The sequence below is a fragment of the Borostomias antarcticus genome (assembly GCF_949987555.1).
Source record: "Borostomias antarcticus genome assembly, chromosome: 10".
In the NCBI taxonomy this organism is placed as follows: domain Eukaryota; kingdom Metazoa; phylum Chordata; class Actinopteri; order Stomiiformes; family Stomiidae; genus Borostomias; species Borostomias antarcticus.
Window position 1 is genome coordinate 19,669,375 of NC_140243.1, and position 18,222 is coordinate 19,687,596.

Below are 18,222 nucleotides of genomic sequence, written 5' to 3' on the forward strand. Positions count from 1 at the left end.
ACTACTCATTTAAAACCAGTTAAGTGTGAGTACCTCCCCCAGGTCATACCACTAAATAACATGACAGGGCAGCACCCATGGGAATGTCTCTCCCTCTCTCTCTTTCTCTCTCTCTCTCTCTCTTCCTCCCTCTCTCTCTTGTTTTCTCTCTCCCTCCCTCTCTCTCTCTCACCCGCACACACTTAACACATGTATACATGCTTTTCCAATCATCGAACCAGTATGACTGGTGTGAGCTATGTGTCTGTCTGAGTGTGTGTGTGTTTGTGAGTGTGTGTGTGTGAGTATGCGTCTGTGTGAGTGTGTGTGTGTGTGTGTGTGTGTGTGTGTGTTTGTGAGTGTGTGTGAGTGAGTGTGCGTCTGTGTGAGTGTGCGTCTGTGTGAGTGTGTGTGTGTGTGGGCACGTGAGAACAAAGTCTCAAAAACAAACATGCCAGACGCGTCAGAGACGAGGTCTCTCCATTGTCCCTGCGGTCTCAGTGGTGGTGGCCTTCGGCCCGCTGGCGAGACCAGTTCTGTGTGTCTGACCTGCTTGTCTCTCCCACGCCGCCCTGGGGGAGGAGCAGCAGCCGAGCGGACATGTCAGACACCCGCATACTGCTCTCTCTCCGTCAGACATCATCAGCTTATGTCATGTGATATCCGCATAGACTTGAGTGAAGCAGCTTGGATTCTGTTGTCACTTAGCTGGCTTGTTGATGTGTTAGTATGCTTAATGTTAGTTTGCTGTGTTAGTATGCTTAATGTAAGTCTGCTGTGTTAGTATGCTTAATGTAAGTCTGCTGTGTTAGTATGCTTAATGTAAGTCTGCTGTGTTAGTATGCTTAATGTAAGTCGACTGGTCAAACCACACACAACCACAACTGTTCTATCAACTGTCAATATTTGAACTATTGTAAGTCAACATCATTTGTTATCATAATGAATGTGCTGGTCTCCTTTCACAGACCGGGAAGACCAGTCCATCCTGTGCACGTGAGTAACTACGCAGACCTGCCTGTGTTTAGTCTGTGTCTGTTCTCCTCATCTGTCTCACCTGTCTGTCTGTCTGTCTGTCTGTCTGTTAGTCTGGCAGTCTGCCTGTCTGTCTGTCTGTCTGTCTGTCTGTTAGTCTTTCAGTCTGCCTGTCTGTCTGTCTGTCTGTCAGACAGTCTGTCTGTCAGTCAGTCAGTCAGTCAGTCAGTCAGTCAGTCAGTCAGTCAGTCTGTCTGTCCGTCTCCTGCTACTGTATTATAAAGAGCCCCAGTCTAGGTTGGTGGTGGGTCTCGGGTCACAGTAGCTGTATTTGGGATGAAGCTGCTGTTTTTAGATCCTCATGGCTCCGCCCCCTCCGACCCCGGTCTCCAGTGTTCTCCTTCATTCCGTTCCAACAGCAACAGCAGCGCCCGCGTCCCCATCCTGAACACCTGCTTTGCGTTTACAGCTGAGGCTCGTTGATCTGGCTGGATTGTGTGTCTTTTCTGTTCTGGGTGTTTATATGTCCTCCTTACGAGCCTTGTGTGTTTATATGTGTGTGTGTGTGTGTTTTAAGGAGGACCTCCTTGAAAACAAGGCGGGGTTAGTCCCTGTGTGTGTGTGTGTGTGTGTGCGTGCGTGTGTGTGTGTGCATGTGTGTGTGCGTGCGTGTGTGTGTGTGATCCTCATGGTTCTGTGTGTGTTTCAGGGGTGAGTCTGGAGCAGGGAAGACAGAGAACACTAAGAAAGTCATCCAGTATATGGCTCATGTCGCCTCGTCCCACAAGACTGGAACCCTGGAAGAAACAAGGACCCCTCACTACAGGTAGAGTCCACCAGGGAGAGAGGAGGAGAGGGAGGGAGGGAGGAGGAGAGGGAGGGAGAGAGAGAAAGGGAGGGAGGGAGAGAGAGGGAGGGAGGGAGGGAGAGAGGCAGGGAGGGGAGAGAGAGGGAGGAAGGAGGAGAGGGAGGGAAAGAGGCAGGGAGGGTGAGAGAGAGGGAGGGAGTGAGGGAGAGAGAGAGAGGGAGGGAGTGAGGGAGAGAAAGACAGGGAGGGAGAGAGAGGCAGGGAGGGAGTCGGAGAGGGATAGAGAGGGGGAGGGAGGAGGAGAGAGAGAGGGGGAGAGAGGGAGGGCAGAGGAGAGGGAGGGTGGGAGGAGGAGAGGCAGGGAGGTAGAGAGGGAGGAGAAGAGGGAGGGAGAGAAAGGGAGGGAGGAGGAGAGAGGGAGGGAGGAGGAGAGGCAGGGAGGGAGGGAGAGAAAGGGAGGGAGGAGGAGAGGCAGGGAGGTAGCGCTGACCTGATGTGATGGACTGCTGTGTTTTTCTCCCGTGGGAGATCTCTATAATGATGCATGATGGTTCTTTCTCCTTTCCCCTCCTCTCTTCATTCTCCTCTCCATCTCCTCTCTTCTCTCTCTCTCTCTCTCTCCTCCATGTTCAGATGGACGGCAGTAGGTCCTTACCAAGGGGCAGTTCTTTGGTGAACAGGGTGAGTTCTCTGACCCGTCTAGTCCTGACCTGACCACCAACTCCCGTGGTGCCCTAAACTAACCTTAACTCCTCTAAACTGGGACTAAAACAGATATGTGTCCCCTTAACAGTCAGACATTGTACTGTATTATATGTTGTTTGCTTGTTTGTGCTGTATTCATTGCTCTTATTTGTTTTTTTTGTTTATCCTTCCCATCTTTTGATTCACCCTCCATCGACCCCCCCCTCTCTCTCTCTCCTCAAACTCTTTTTCTCAATTTCTCAGAGTGTGCAATATGTGAGTATGAAACGCACAGACCAGCACCACCTGGACTTATTCAGGAGGCCCAGGGCCCTAGTAACACGCCAGATGGAAATGAAGAGCTGATTTTTTATTCTCATGCCTGCTCTGTAAAGCGCATTTCTATCTGGCTGTTCCAGTTGGCTGCCTCCCCCCCTCTGAATAAAGCCCCCTTGGTGTCTCTTTGGCCGTTCACTGTGAATCTATCAGCATCCAATAGAAAGTGAAATAGGGCGTGAAACGAAGCTTATCATTGGCTGGCGTGTTGGTAATGATAGCATAGCATCCATCCTGCTAGTGCCTGCTAGCCCAGCCCAGTGGCTGATGCTCTGCAAGAGTGCCTACTCTGCCTACAGAGTAGGTACACAGTAGCTACATAGTGCGTATGTGTGTGTTTTACATCTGTGCTTTGTTCCTTGTCCAAACCCTGGCCCCTTGCTGTGTGTGTAGCTGTAAATACTGCTTGGCTGGCATTCCTTACCTGCTTATTAAACCGCCTCCAGTAGCTGCCCAGCCCTCGCCCCCTGCTACTGCCCAGGCCCCGCCCCCTGCTACTGCCCAGGCCCCGCCCCTTGCTGCTGTTAACTGCTGCATTAACCACAGCCCGCCAGCTGTTGCTCTGGCAGCGTGACAGAGACGGTCCCAGCTACCGTAGCGCCAGAGCTACTCTGCTGCTCGGATCTTCTGTGTTCTAACTCCGTGGTTCTCAACTCGCTCCCAGAGGTTGAACTTATTGACATTTGGGGGGGGGGGGGGATATTTCGATAGCCATTCCTGAGCAGGGTGCCTGACCTTCCTTGAGTTAAATAGTTAAGAGTTAAATTATGAAGTGGCCAGATGGATGGGTCTCTGACGGTCTGGGGCTGGTGAAGTTGAGAACCATGTATGTGGGGGTCAGGTGTGTGTGTGCGCTACAGGGATGTGGGGTTCAGGTGTGTGTGTGCGCTACAGGGATGTGGGGTTCAGGTGTGTGTGTGCTACAGGGATGTGGGGTTCAGGTGTGTGTGTGCGCTACAGGGATGTGGGGTTCAGGTGTGTGTGTGCGCTACAGGGATGTGGGGTTCAGGTGTATGTGTGCGCTACAGGGATGTGGGGTTCAGGTGTGTGTGTGTGCTACAGGGATGTGGGGTTCAGGTGTGTGTGTGCGCTACAGGGATGTGGGGTTCAGGTGTATGTGTGCGCTACAGGGATGTGGGGTTCAGGTGTATGTGTGCGCTACAGGGATGTGGGGTTCAGGTGTGTGTGTGCTACAGGGATGTGGGGTTCAGGTGTGTGTGTGCGCTACAGGGATGTTCAGGCAGGGGCTCTTGAAACCGCAAATCTAAAACGCACCCTCCATCTTTGACGTAATCACAGATCTTCTGATCGGATCTGTTGTATGAAGGGTATGTTTTTCCAAACGTGGAACGGTTCCCCTGGACCTGCTGCTGTCTTGATTCAGTTTCTCGGGTTTCCTCCAGGGGGAGCTGGAGAGGCAGCTGCTGCAGGCCAAACCCCATCCTGGAGGCCTTCGGCAACGCCAAGACGGTCAAGAACGACAACTCCTCTAGATTTGTAAGACTGATGAACACTGTGTGTTTTGTCTCTTGTTTACTGGACCCTTTGTCTTGAAGCATATCAACTGAAACATTTTCTCTAACCCTAATCCTTTCAGGGAAAGTTCATCCGTATTAATTTTGACGTGGCTGGATACATCGTCGGTGCCAATATTGAGACTTGTATCCTTTATGTGTGGAGTCAAAACTGTACCGAGTCCACATCCTCCATATTAGAACTATCCACCCTGCATATGAAGACAGGTCTCCATTAGAAGTCTGATTACCTGCTTAATAGCAGGTTAAAAACACAACATGGATTAAGCAGTGCTCTACTCTTGTTCAAGCCATTCGTCCTGGTTTACCAGTCCTTAACCCTTGACCCCAGACCTGCTGGAGAAGTCACGAGCGATCCGCCAGGCCAAAGACGAGAGGACCTTCCACATCTTCTACCAGCTGCTGTGTGGAGCCACCGACGCCACCAGGGGTGAGAGAGAGAGAGAGAGAGAGAGAGAGAGCAGCTTAGCTAAAATGGGGTTCCACATTAGCTAAAATGGGGTTCCACATTATCTATAATGGGGTTCCACATTAGCTAAAATGGGGTTCCACATTAGCTAAAATGGGGTTCCACATTATCTATAATGGGGTTCCACATTAGCTAAAATGGGGTTCCACATTAGCTAAAATGGGGTTCCACAGTATTCCACAGACATCCCTTCATAATCTGGTAGAGAGAAGAAGTTGCTGATCACTGGAACAACAGCAGACAGACAGATAGACAGACAGACAGATGTGGGTGTTTTAGAAAATTAGTTTTAGTAAAAAATAAAAAAAAATAAGAGGAATCCTGCCGAACTAAAAATAATAGAGCAGTGAAGTATGAGTTTGATGAAAGCGTTTCCATGTGAATGTATCCTCTCTTCCCAGCCGACCTGCTCCTGGGCGGAGCCGACGAGTACCGCTTCCTGAGCGGCGGCTCCATCCCCATCCCAGGACAGAGCGACGCGGAGAACTTCACCCAGACCATGGATTCCATGGCCATCATGGGTTTCACCCCCGAGGAGCTGATGTGTAAGAGAGGGGGGGAGGGAGGAAGGGGGGAGGGAGAGAGGGAGGGGGAGGGAGGTAGGGAGAAAGGGAGAGAGGGAGGGAAGGAAAGAGAGAGGGAGGGAGGTAGAGGGGGAGGGAGGGAGGGAGGGAGGGAGGGAAGGAAAGAGAGAGGGAGGGGGAGGGAGAAAGATGGAAGGAGGGAGGGAAAGAGAGAGGGAGGGAAGGAAAGAGAGAGGGAGGGGGAGGGATGGAGAGAACAAAGGGAGACGCAGGTGTGACGGCAGAAGAGGAAGGTCAATAGAAGATATGACGTTCACTTGTTTACTCTCCTGTTAGTCATGTCTCTCTAATGAAGTATCAAGCCCATGTTTACTGCTCTGTATATGTTCTTAGCCAACAGACAAACATTTTCCAGGAGCTTGCTTGATCGTCTCGTTGAGAGAGGTCAGGGAAGCATTTTTACAGCTCACTTTTCACCCCCCGGGTGATACTGTTTTTTTTTGCTTCGCTCTGGAATATGTAGGGGTGGGACCTATGCCCACCTCCCTTGTTTTCTGTAAAGCGCATTGTGTTACCCCTGTGTAATACAAATAAAGTTTGATTTGATTCACATACTGTACCTGTCCTTTTCCACTGTTCTCTCCTCTGCTCCATTACATCCAAATCGCACTTCTAATCTTCTCCTCCCCTCTCTCCTCCCCTCTCTCCTCCCCCTCTCCTCCCAGCCATGCTGAAGGTGATATCGTCGGTGCTGCAGTTTGGCAACATCTCGTTCACCAAGGAGAAGAACCACGACCAGGCCTCCATGCCCGACGACACGGCGGCCCAGAAAATGTGCCACCTGCTGGGCATCAGCGTGCTGGAGTTCTCCCGGGCCATCCTCACCCCCAGGATCAAAGTGGGCCGTGAGTACGTCCAGAAGGCCCAGACCAAAGAGCAGGCGGGACTTCGCGGTGGAGGCGCTGGCCAAGGCCACGTACGAGCGCCTGTTCAGGTGGCTGGTCCACAGGATCAACCGGGCCCTGGACCGCAGGCAGAGACAGGGCGCCTCCTTCATCGGCATCCTGGACATCGCTGGCTTTGAGATATTCCAGGTGTGTGTGTGTGTGTGTGTGTGTGTGTGTGTGTGTGTGTGTGTGTGTGTGTGTGTGTGTGTGTGTGTGTGTGTGTGTGTGTGTGTTTGTGTGTTTGTGTGTTTGTGTGTGTGTGTTGTGTGTGTGTGTGTGTTTGAATGATGTCGGTACAGCTTTTATTGATGAATGACCAAACCTCTCTCCTTTCCAATTAAATTATCAGAGCATCTGACCAATCTTCTCCATGTTTTCAACACTCTCTCTCTCCCTCACTCTTTCTCTCTCCCTCTCTCTCCCACTCTCTCTCTCCCTCTCTCTCTCTCTTTCTCTCTCTCCCTTCCTCTCCCTCTCTCTCTCCCCCACCTCTCCCTCCCTCTCTCTCTCTCTCTCTCTCTCTCTCTCTCTTCCCTCTCTCTCTCTCTCTCCTCTCTCTCTCTCTCTCTCTCTCTCTCTCTCTCTCTCTCTCTCTCTCTCTCCCTCCCTCCCTCTCTCCCTCCTTCCCTTGCTCCCCCAGCTGAACTCGTTCGAGCAGCTGTGCATCAACTACACCAACGAGAAGCTCCAGCAGCTGTTCAACCACACCATGTTCATCCTGGAGCAGGAGGAGTACCAGAGGGAGGGCATCGAATGGAACTTCATTGACTTCGGCCTAGACCTGCAGCCCTGCATTGACCTCATCGAGAGACCGGTACACGCACACACACTCACACACGCACGCACGCACACACACACACACACACACACACACACACACACACACACACACACACATACACACACACATACACAGTTAAATCTATCAAATCTTGACCCAATGAAATCAATCAAAATCAGAATTTGTTTATTGCCATGCAGTTTTACAGCGTACTAGGAATTTGCTTTTCGGGCGAGGTGCATAACATTAAGGGTGTGTTCACACAGATACTATTTAGTGCGCACCAAACGAGCTTTGGGCCCGAGAGCGCTTTGTTTAGGTCTGTGTGAACACAGCAATCGTACTCAGGTGCGCACCAAAACAGCCGCACCGAGACCCTCCAGAAGGGGTGGTCTCGGAGCGGCTTCAACCGAATTCTTGTGCGCACCAGTTATGGTGTGAAAGCGTGCGACCTCGGACCGATGCAACTAACTTGTGCACGCCACATGTTTGACCTAAAAAGTTTTTCATGATGCTCTTGCACCCGCCCCCAGAAAGATATTGACCAATGACAGCACTGAGCCTTTTCATGTGACTTGTGGTGCTGCATTTGGACCAGAGTAAAGAAAGTGCTGTGTGAAAGCGAACCGCAGTAGCTGAGAAATGAAAACAATGTATCACTTTCGCTTTTGGTGCGCATCAATGGTGCACTAACATATGTGAATACGCCCTTAGACAACGTTGGACAGGGTGCAGGAACGAGACAGGACAGTGCAAAGAGAGGACAGGGCAAAGGGCAAGAACAAAAAGCTAGTGCAAATAAAAAGGATAAGCTCAAGAAAAGAACAATGGAGAAAAAAAGTAGTGCAGTCAGTGTATATACAGGGAGTATTGAGAGATTGATCTATGACGCTTGTGGTTCCTCCTCCTCCTCCTCCTCTTAGGCCCACCCCCCTGGCGTGTTGGCCCTATTGGACGAAGAGTGTTGGTTCCCACGGGCGACCGATCACTCATTCGTGGATAAGGTGTCGGCTGAGCAGGGGACACACCCCAAATTCTTCAGACCTCAGAAGCTCCGTCACGAGGCGGACTTCTCCATCATACACTACGCTGGGAAGGTATCTCCCTCCCTCCATCTCTCTCCCTCTCCATCTCTCTCCCCCTCTCCTTCTTTCTCCCTCTCCCCCTCTCCTTCCCTCCCTCCCTCTCAATCCCCTTCTCTCCCTCTTTCTCTCTCCCCCCTCTCCTTCTCTCTCTCTCCCCCCCCCCTCCTCTCTCTCCTCCCCCCTCTCTCTCTCTCCCTCCTTCTCTCTCCTCTTCCTCTCTCTCCCCCCCCCTCCTCTCTCTCCTCCCCCCTCTCTCTCTCTCCCTCCCTCTCTCTCCTCTTCCTCCCTCTCTCTCTCCTCTTCCTCCCTCCCTCTGTCCTCCTCTGCCTCATGCGTCGGTGGGTCAGGAACCTGACAAGCCCCTCCCTCTCTCTGTCAGGTGGACTACAAGGCAGATGATTGGCTGGTGAAGAACATGGACCCTCTCAATGACAACGTGGCCTCCCTCCTCCACCAGTCCTCTGACCACTTCATCTCCGAGCTCTGGAGAGAGGGTAAGAAACGCATGCATATGCACACGTGCGTGCACAAACACACACACACACACACTTCTTTAGGATTTAAAATCAGAAATGGTAGTGATTTAATAGTCATCAAATAGACAGATGAAATCACCCTTTTATCCCTGGACATTTTTAACCTAATGATGATGAATCCTGTAAATGTATTAATATGTTTATTTCTCTCTCTCTCTCTCTCTTGCTGTCTCTCTCTCTCTCTCTTGTGTTGGTATTATTGGTCTCTCTTTTTCTCTGCTCACCGCCTCTTCATCTGAATGTTCCTCCCTCTTGTTCTCTCCTCTGTTGATCTCTCCTCTCTAACGTTCACACTCTCTCCTCCTCCTCCTCTCTCTCTCTCCATCTCCCTTTCCTTCTCCCTTATTCATCTCCCCATCCCTCTCCTCCATCCTCCTCTCTCTAAATCCCTATCTAACTGATCCCCATCCCTCTCTCCACCCCTCTCTCTCTCTATCCCTCTCTCTCCACCCCTAATCTCTCTCCCTCTCTCTCTCCATCCCTCTCTCTCTCATCCCTCTCTCTCTATCCCTTTCTCTCCATCCCTCTCTCTCTATCCCTCTCTCCATCCCTCTCTCTCTCTATCCCTCTCTCTCTCCACCCCTCTCTCTCCCTCTCTCTCTCCATCCCTCTCTCTCTCCATCCCTCTCTCTCTATCCCTTTCTCTCCATCCCTCTCTCTCTATCCCTCTCTCCATCCCTCTCTCTCCATCCCTCTCTCTCTATCCATTCTTCTCCACCCCCTCTCTCTCTCTCTCCCTCTCTCTCTCTCTCCCTCTCTCTCCCTCTCTCTCTCTCTCTCCCTGCCTCAGATATTCAGACTCTTCCCCGTGTTTACTTCTTTGACTCCTATGCCACACTACAGGCTAATGGCTCTGACAGTAGGTTTCTCCTCCTCCTCCTCTTCCTCCCACTCCTCCGCCTGTCTCATCCCTCTCCCCCCCCCCCTCTCTCTCTCTCTCTCCGTCTGTTATCCTTCCTCACCGCGTGTCGTGTCTGTTTGTGAGTGATGTAGCGTGTAGTGTTGTGGTGCCGTGCCATATTGTCATTGTTATCCATCCTGAACGTATCTGTGTGTTATTAGTATGTCTTGCGTTGTAGCGCTGTCTTTCTCTCTCTGCTTTTAAGCTCTTAGTGATAGTTTCATTTAGTTTAGCTATCTCTTAGTGATAGTTTCATTTAGTTTAGCTATCTCTTAGTGATATTTTGATTTAGTTTAGCTATCTCTTAGTGATAGTTTGATTTAGTTTAGCTATCTCTTAGTGATAGTTTGATTTAGTTTAACTATCTCTTAGTGATAGTTTGATTTAGTTTAGCTATCTCTTAGTGATAGTTTGATTTAGTTTAGCTATCTCTTAGTGATAGTTTGATTTAGTTTAGCTATCTCTTAGTGATAGTTTGATTTAGTTTAGCTATCTCTTAGTGATAGTTTGATTTGTTAGTGATAGTTTGATCTCTATTAGAGCTCATTTGATTTCCATGTGTTGCTTTCCATCATATTCTCAAGGAATCTGCTTCATTCTGTAGAACTGCTCTGTTGCTCTCTCCATGAACCAGGATGCACTGCATGCTCTCTCTCTCGAACCAAGGCTGCATTCAGGATCGCTCAACAGTTCTGTCACAAAACACCCAACTGACGTTGATCAAAACTGACGCTCCTCATCCAGTACAGAGTTGTGATCCTGAACGAGCCACAGATTAAGAATCTCCTCATTTGACATGATCACAACCTCAACAAGAGCCATAGATACAGAGTTGGACAAATCGCCATGCAGGTCGTCTGCAAACAACTGTGTGTTATAACAACTACTGTTATAATAACAACAACAACAACAACAACAACTGTGTGTTATAACAACTACTGTTATAATAACAACAACAACAACAACTGCGTGTTATAACAACTACTGTTATAACAACAACAACAACAACTGTGTGTTATCCTATAACTTCAGGAGCACCGACACGACACCCTATTCACAGTCGACACCTCAAACCAAGTTTGCCAAACTCACTCTCCCTATATAAGTCTATGGCTCTTGTTCCTGTACCACCTACCCACCAATCAGAGCAGCTCTAACCGTGCCCCTCCCCCTCCTCCTCTGTGCAGTGGAGAGGATTGTGGGGATGGACCAGGTGACCTCCGGGGGCCTGGGGGAGGCCAGCGGACCCGTCACGTTCGGGGCCGCCGGCCTCAAGACCAAGAAGGGCATGTTCAGGACGGTGGGGCAGCTGTACAAGGAGTCGCTCACCAAGCTGATGGCCACGCTGCGCAACACCAACCCCAACTTCCTGCGCTGCATCATCCCCAACCACCAGAAGAAGGTGGGGGCCGGTGGGGGGGTGGGGTGAGGCGGGGGGGTGACAGACGTGTGGAGGACGTGCTGGAAAGCTTGTGACAAAGACTGTGAATGTGAAGTCATAAACAGTCTCTCTCTTTCTCTCTATCACTCTCCCTCTGTCTCTCTCTGTCTGTCTGTCTCCCTCTCTCCCTCTCTCTCTCCCTCTCTCTCTCGGTCTCTCCCTTTCTCCCTCTGTCTCTCTCTCTCTGTCTCTCTCCCTCTCTCTCTCTCTCCCTCTCTCTCTTTCTCTCCCTCTCTCCCTCTCTCTCGGTCTCTCTCCCTCTGTCTCTCTCTCTGTCTCTCTCCCTCTCCCTCTCTCTGTCCCTCTGTCTCTCTCTGTCTCTCCCTCTCCCTCTCTCTCTCTCTCTCTCTCTCTGTCAGGCTGGTAAGCTGACGCCCCACCTGGTCCTGGACCAGCTGAGGTGTAACGGTGTTCTGGAGGGGATCCGTATCTGCAGACAGGGCTTCCCCAACCGCATCCCCTTCCAGGAGTTCAGGCAGAGGTAGGGCTGCGTAACTGGGTTGGCTTTTCTCTGTGTGTGTGTGTGTGTGTCAGTGTGTGTGCGCGCGTCAGTGTTAATTTTGTCGACGAAAATGATGAAGAAAAGTATTCGTCAACGACCTTTGCTTAGTTATCGTCACAACGATAAATAAAAATGAATTTATGATGACAAAAATGAGGACGAAATCTATTCACATTTTCGTCAACAAACAAACTAGATGAAAATTTTAGGGAGGGACGATTTGGGAAGAGATCCAATCAGGATGCTTAGATTTGTCGTGGCTCACACTGAAAAAAACATCAAACACAGGCAAGGAGAGCATGGAAATGTAATTCAGCAGCTAGCTTTGTCCATCAGTCTAATAGATGTATCCTCAGGGAGTATATGAGTTTGGAAATTCTAGATAAATGGTTAAATAATGCATTACAATTTAACTAAACCCATTAGATTTTAGTTGACTAAATCTACTGTAGTCGACTAAAGTCTTAATGCTATTAGTCAACTAAAACTAAACTAAGACTAAAACAATTCAGATGACTAAAATAATGTATGACCCCTCTCTCTCTCTCTTTCTCTCTCTCTCTCCCTCTCTCTTTCTCTCTCTCTCTCTCTCTCTCTCTCCCTTCTCTCTCCCCTCCTCTTTCTCTCTCTGCTTGGTTGAGTTTCTCTCTTCTGTGTTTCTGATCAGATATGAGATCCTGAATCTCTCTCTTCTGTGTTTATGTCCAGATATGAGATCCTGACCCCCAACGCCATCCCTCGCACCTTCATGGACGGCAAGCAGGCATCTGAACTCATGGTGAGACTCACGCCGTCTCTTACTGGGGGTGAGGGGGTTAACCAATGCATGACGTAGTTTCTCATATCTCTCTCTCTCCCTCTCTCTCTGCCTGTCACTCTCTCTTTCTCTCTCTCTGTCTCTCTCTCTGTCTCTCTCTCGGTTTCTCTCTCTCTGTATCTCTATGCCTCTCTCTCTGCCTGTCTCTCTCTCTCTCTGTCACTCTCTCTCCCTCCCTCTCTCTCTCCTCTTCCTCCTTCCCTCCCTCTGTCCTCCACTGCGTCTCTCTCTCTCTCTCTCTCTCTCTCTCTCTCTCTGTCTCTCTCTCTGTATCTCTCTGCCTGTCTCTCTCTGTCACTCTCTCTCTCCCTCCCTCTCTCTCTCCTCTTCCTCCCTCCCTCCCTCTGTTCTCCACTGCCTCACACTCTCTCTCTCTCTCTCTCTCTCTCTCTCTCTGTCTCTCTCCCTCTCTCTCTCTCTCTCTCTCTCTTTCTCTCTGTCTCAGATCAGTGCATTGGAGCTGGACAGGAACCTGTTCAGGGTGGGTCAGAGTAAAGTGTTCTTCAGGGCCGGAGTCCTCGCCCACCTGGAGGAGGAGAGAGACCTGAAGATCACCGACACCATCATCCGCTTCCAGAGCGCCGCCCGCGGATACCTGGCACGCAGGTGTGTGTGTGTGTGTGTGTGTGTAGGAACAACATAGGAGTGTGACTGCGTTCATACTGTATGGCTCTGTGTGTGTGTGTGTGTGTGTGTGTGTGTGTGTGTGTGTGTGTGTGTGTGTGTGTGTGTGTGTGTGTGTGTGTGTGTGTGTGTTCATACTGTTTGGCTCTGTGTGTGTGTGTGTGTGTGTGTGTGTGTGTATGTTCATACTGTATGGCTCTGTGTGTGTGTGTGTGTGTGTGTGTGTGTGTGTGTGTGTGTGTGTGCAGGGCCTTCCTGAAGAAGCAGCAGCAGCTGAGCGCTCTGAGGGTGATGCAGAGGAACTGTGCTGCCTACCTCAAACTCAGAAACTGGCAGTGGTGGAGACTGTTCACCAAGGTACACACTCACACACACACACACACTCACACACACACACACACACACACTCACACACACACTCACACACACACACTTCTTTAGGATTTAATATCAGAAATCGTAATGATGATGAATGCTCTAAATGTATATTAATATGTTAATGTATTAATTTAATATGTTAATGTCCATGTTCTGTTTATAAGGAGGCGAGTGTGTTGACCCCAGTTTGACCTCTGCCCTCTGCCCCCAGGTGAAGCCTCTACTGCAGGTGACCCGTCAGGACGAGGAGATCCAGGCCAGGGAGGCGGAGCTTAGCAAGGCCAAGGACAAGCTGGGCAGAGTGGAGCAGGACTACAACGAGCTGGACAGGAAACACACACAGGTACGGTACACACTCCTCTCTCTACCTCTCTCTCTCTCTCTCCCTCTCTATCCCTCTCTCTCTCACAGGTACACACTCCTCTCTCTCTCTCTCCCTCTTTCTCTCTCTCCCTCTCTCTTCCTCTCTCTCCCTCTCTTTCTGCCTCTCTCTCCCTCTCTCCCTCTATCTCTCCCTCTCTCTCTAACCCTCTCTCTTTCTCTCTCTCTCTTTCTCTTTCCCTCTCCCCCCTCTCTATCTTTCTCCGTCTCTCTCTCTCCCTCTATCTCTCCCTCTCTCTCTAACCCTCTCTCTTTCTCTCTCTCTCTCTTTCTCTTTCCCTCTCCCCCTCTCTATCTTTCTCCGTCTCTCTATCTCCCTCTCTCTCCTTCTCACTGTCTCCCTCTTTCTCTCCCTCTCTCTCTCTTTCTCTCCTCAGTCTCTTCCAGTCTGACTCCCCTTAGTTAAATAGTTGAAGTGGTAACGCTCTCTCTCTCTCTTCTTCTATCCCTCCGCTCATCCCTCGCTCCCAGCTGCTGGAGGAGAAGGCGGTGCTGACCGACCAGCTGCAGGCGGAGGCGGAGCTGTTTGCGGAGGCGGAGGAGATGAGAGCCCGGCTGGCCAATAGGAAGCAGGAGCTGGAGGAAATACTGGGCGAGCTCGAGGGCCGATTGGAGGAGGAAGAGGAGAGGGGCGTGCAGCTGACCAATGAGAAGAAGAGGATGCAGCAGCACGTGCAGGTGAGGAGGAGTCGCGGTGCACTCTGGGGTTTTTAATCCATAAACACAGGATTATTTATTAAGGGGAAGAAGGTGAGCTTAGATCTTCGTCTGGTCTGCGTGTGTGATCCATCTCCATCTCCATCTAAGAGGCAGCTGTAGCTCAGGAGGTATAACGGGTCATCCAATGATCATAGGGTCGGCAGTTCGAATCCCGGCTCCTCCTGTCGAAGTGTCCTTGGGAAAGACACTGAACCCCAAATTGCTCCCAATGAGCAGGCTTGCACCTTGTATGGCAGCTACCGCCATTGGTGTATGAATGTGTAGCCATTGTAAAGCGCTTTGGATAAAAGCGCTATATAAGTGCAGTCCATTTACTATTAGGGCTGGGTTAAAAAAAAATCGATTAATCGATTCTGAATCAAATGATTCAGACTCGATTCATGAATCCCAAAATCGATCTTTTATTTAATGAATGAATGAATAAATTAATGAATGAATAGTTCATTAATGAATGAATAGTTCATTAATTCATTCAATGATTCATTCATTCATTCATTTTTGGAAGTCAGTATCGCTACCCAGCCCTAGTATTGATGTGTTGCATAACTTGCCAGTCATGTTATTAAGGTTACAGCTAAAAAAAAACAGGTTTTAGTAAAACTAACCGGATCGATATTGAATCGAATCGAATTGAATCGTGATAATCGATTCTGAACCTTGTGAATCGGCATCGAATCGATTCTTGAAATTGGAATCGATACCCAGCCCTATTTACCATTTCCCCACCTTCTCTGTCTCTAGGACCTGGAGGAGCAGCTAGAGGAGGAGGAAGGGGCCAGACAGCGCCTCCTGCTGGAGAAGGTCACCCTGGAGACCAAGGTGAAGAGTCTGGAGACGGACACGCTGGCCACTGTCGAGCAAAGGGACCGACTCAGCAAGGTGACGAACCCACGACCTTCTGACCTTTCTCAGGAGCCTGAGAGACAGGAAAATCAGCTCCCAGTTTCACTTAATTGATAAACATGCAACGTTTCGACCTTTAGGTCTTCAACACGTTAAGTTGCCTGATGAAGACCTAACTGTTGAAACGTTGCATGTTTATCAATAAAGTGACCCCGGGAGCTGTAATTCCAGTGTGCGGATTTTCCCATCTCTCACACGTATGTATTCTATGATTATCCTGCACCTGGTCTAACGTAGGCTGGATGTGTTTGTTTTTATGCTGCCATTTTGGTCAGGTGTTACTCGAAAAAGAGTTCTTTGATCTCAAGCTTCTTTACCTGGTTAAATAAAGGTTAAATAAAAAATACAACTACTTTGCTTTGTCTGCCCTGGTTCCTGCGCTTGTCATGCAAGTTTGTTAGCTGTTAGCTATTTCCTTTCTCTCAAAGAATAACCCTTCTTCCCCTCCCATCTCCCATCATCAGGAGAAGAAACAGCTGGAGGAGCGTCTGAGCGAGGTGACGGACCAGCTGACCGAGGAAGAGGAGAAGACGAAGAGTCTGAACAAGCTGAAGAACAAACAGGAAGCCGTCATCGCCGACCTGGAGGGTAACTAGCTTAGCGTCGCCTCAACGTTGTGCCGACCGTCTGTCCCAGTACCGTTGTCTAGCCCTGCAGGTGTAAGTGGTCACGGCTTTGACCCCCCCCCCCCTCTGGAGAGGTCAGGGGTCGAGGAGCGTAGCCTTGACCGACCTCTATGTGATTTACAACCGACTGATGCTTCAAATGCGTCTCGGCGCTGTTCTGACGTTGGCATCATACACACTCATAGACACACACTCATACACGCACACACGCATACACACACACATACAGTACACACACGCGCACACTCATACACACACACACACAAACTCATACACTCACACACGCACACATTCATACACACACACATATATATTCTGTCTATATGTATTGATGTGATGCATACTGTGTGTTTTTGTGTGTTGTGTGTGTGTGCGCGTGTGCGGTTATGTGTGTATGTATGTGTGTGTGTGTATGTGAATGTGCGCACATGTGTGTGTGAATGCGCGCGTGTGTGTGAATGCGTGTGTGTGCGTGCGTGTGTGTGCGTGTGTGTGAATGCGTGTGTGTGTGTGAATGCGTGTGTGTGTGAATGCGTGTGTGCGTATGCGTGTGTGTGTGTGTGTGTGAATGCGTGTGCGTGTGCGTGTGTGTGTGTGTGTGTGTGTGCGCAGAGCGTCTGAAGCGTGAGGAGCAGGGCCGTCTGGAGCAGGAGAAGTGGAGGAGGAGGATGGAGGGGGAGGCGTCCGAGGCCCAGGAGCAGCTGTCAGACCTGGGCCTCCTCTCGGCTGAGCTGCGAGGCGGCCTGGCCCAGAAGGAGAAGGACATCACCTCTCTCCAGGGGAGGTGAGGCGCACGCCGATACACGCGGGGCGGCGGAGCGGGGTGTCCGACGATCGTAGGGTCGGCGGTTTGAATCCCGGCTCCTCCTGGCCACATGTCGAAGTGTCCTTGGGCGAGACACTGAACCCCAAATTGCTCCCAATGAGCAGGCTAGCACCTTGCATGGCAGCTGCCGCCATTGGTGTGTGAATGTGTGTGTGAATGTGTGTGTGAATCGGTGAGTGAATGTGTGTGTGAATGTATGTGTGAATGGGTGAGTGAGAGGCCATTGTAAAGCACTTTGGATAAAAGCATTAAATAAAGTGCAGTCAATTTATAAGTGCAGTCCTTATGATGATGGAGAGTATCGATTGACCACATTGATAAAAGCACAGTGGTTAATATGAAGGTTTATCTCTCTCTCTCTCTTTCTCTCTGTCTCTCTCTCCCCTCTCTCCCCCCCCCTCTGTCTCTATCTCTCTGTCTCTCTCTCCCCCCCCTCTGTCTCTATCTCTCTGTCTCTCTCTCCCCCCCCTCTGTCTATCTCTCTGTCTCTCTCCCCCCCCCTCTGTCTCTATCTCTTTCTCCCCCCCCTCTCTCTCTGTCTCTCTCTCCCTCTCTCTCTCTGTCTCTCTCTATCTCTCCCCCCTCTCTGTCTCCACCCCCCTCTCTCTCTGTCTCTCTGTCTCTCCCCCCCTCTCTCTTTCTCTCTCTCTCTCTCTCTCTCCCCCCCCCTCTCTGTCTCTCTCTCTATCTCCCCCCTCTCTGTCTCCAACCCCCCCTCCCCCCCTCTCTCCCTCTCCCCCTCCCTCTCTCTCCCTCCCTCTCTCTCTCTCTCCCCCTCCCCCCCCCCCCCTCTCTCCCCCCCCTCTCTGTCTCTCCCCCCCCCAGGCTGGAGGAGGAGGGGGCCAGGCGAGCGGAGGCGCAGAGGGCCCTGAGGGAGGCCATGTCTCAGGTGTCGGAGCTGAAGGAGGAGGTGGAGAACGAGCGGGGGATGAGGGAGCGGGCGGAGAAGCAGAGGAGAGACCTGGGGGAGGAGCTAGAGGCCCTGAGGACGGAGCTGGAGGACACGCTGGACACCACCGCCGCCCAGCAGGAGCTCAGGTGTGGGGGGGTGTGTGTGTGTGTGTTTGTATGTGTGTGTGGGGGGGTGCATGTGTGTGTGGGAGGATTTATTTCGCAGACGTTCTCAGGACTGTTCTGTGTCTGTTTTTGGAACGCTGACCTCTGTGTGTGTGTGTGTGTGTGTGTGTGTGTGTGTGTGTGTGTGTGTGTGTGTGTGTGTGATTGTGTGTGTGATTGTGTGTGTGTGTGTGTGTGTGTGTGTGTGTGTGTGTGTGTGTGTGTGTGTGTGCATATGTGTGTGTGGTGGTATATGTGTGTGCGTGTATGTGTGTGTTTCTGGAACACCGACCTCTGTGTGTGTGTGTGTGTGTTTTTTATAACTCTTTTTTTATTTTTTTATTATTGTTTTTCACACATGCAAACAAACATCCGTTTAAAATACGTT

The 18,222-nt window shown here is 50.5% G+C and overlaps 1 protein-coding gene across 1 annotated transcript in view; it reads left to right on the forward strand.

Moving 5' to 3' along the window:
* myh14 (myosin, heavy chain 14, non-muscle) overlaps nucleotides 1-18,222 on the forward strand; it is a gene marked incomplete at both ends in the record, with an annotated part of 37,026 nt that overhangs the window by 5,473 nt on the left and 13,331 nt on the right. The window contains 27 exon segments of the mRNA XM_084444583.1: nucleotides 948-975; nucleotides 1,664-1,746; nucleotides 1,749-1,780; nucleotides 2,396-2,443; nucleotides 2,711-2,722; nucleotides 4,186-4,215; nucleotides 4,217-4,279; nucleotides 4,380-4,443; nucleotides 4,649-4,747; nucleotides 5,188-5,331; nucleotides 6,036-6,253; nucleotides 6,255-6,404; nucleotides 6,898-7,071; nucleotides 7,962-8,135; nucleotides 8,503-8,617; nucleotides 9,450-9,518; nucleotides 10,748-10,962; nucleotides 11,361-11,482; nucleotides 12,212-12,281; nucleotides 12,766-12,926; nucleotides 13,193-13,301; nucleotides 13,534-13,665; nucleotides 14,175-14,381; nucleotides 15,165-15,302; nucleotides 15,791-15,914; nucleotides 16,565-16,736; nucleotides 17,604-17,816. Of these exon segments, the coding sequence (XP_084300709.1) occupies nucleotides 948-975; nucleotides 1,664-1,746; nucleotides 1,749-1,780; nucleotides 2,396-2,443; nucleotides 2,711-2,722; nucleotides 4,186-4,215; nucleotides 4,217-4,279; nucleotides 4,380-4,443; nucleotides 4,649-4,747; nucleotides 5,188-5,331; nucleotides 6,036-6,253; nucleotides 6,255-6,404; nucleotides 6,898-7,071; nucleotides 7,962-8,135; nucleotides 8,503-8,617; nucleotides 9,450-9,518; nucleotides 10,748-10,962; nucleotides 11,361-11,482; nucleotides 12,212-12,281; nucleotides 12,766-12,926; nucleotides 13,193-13,301; nucleotides 13,534-13,665; nucleotides 14,175-14,381; nucleotides 15,165-15,302; nucleotides 15,791-15,914; nucleotides 16,565-16,736; nucleotides 17,604-17,816 (3,166 nt within the window).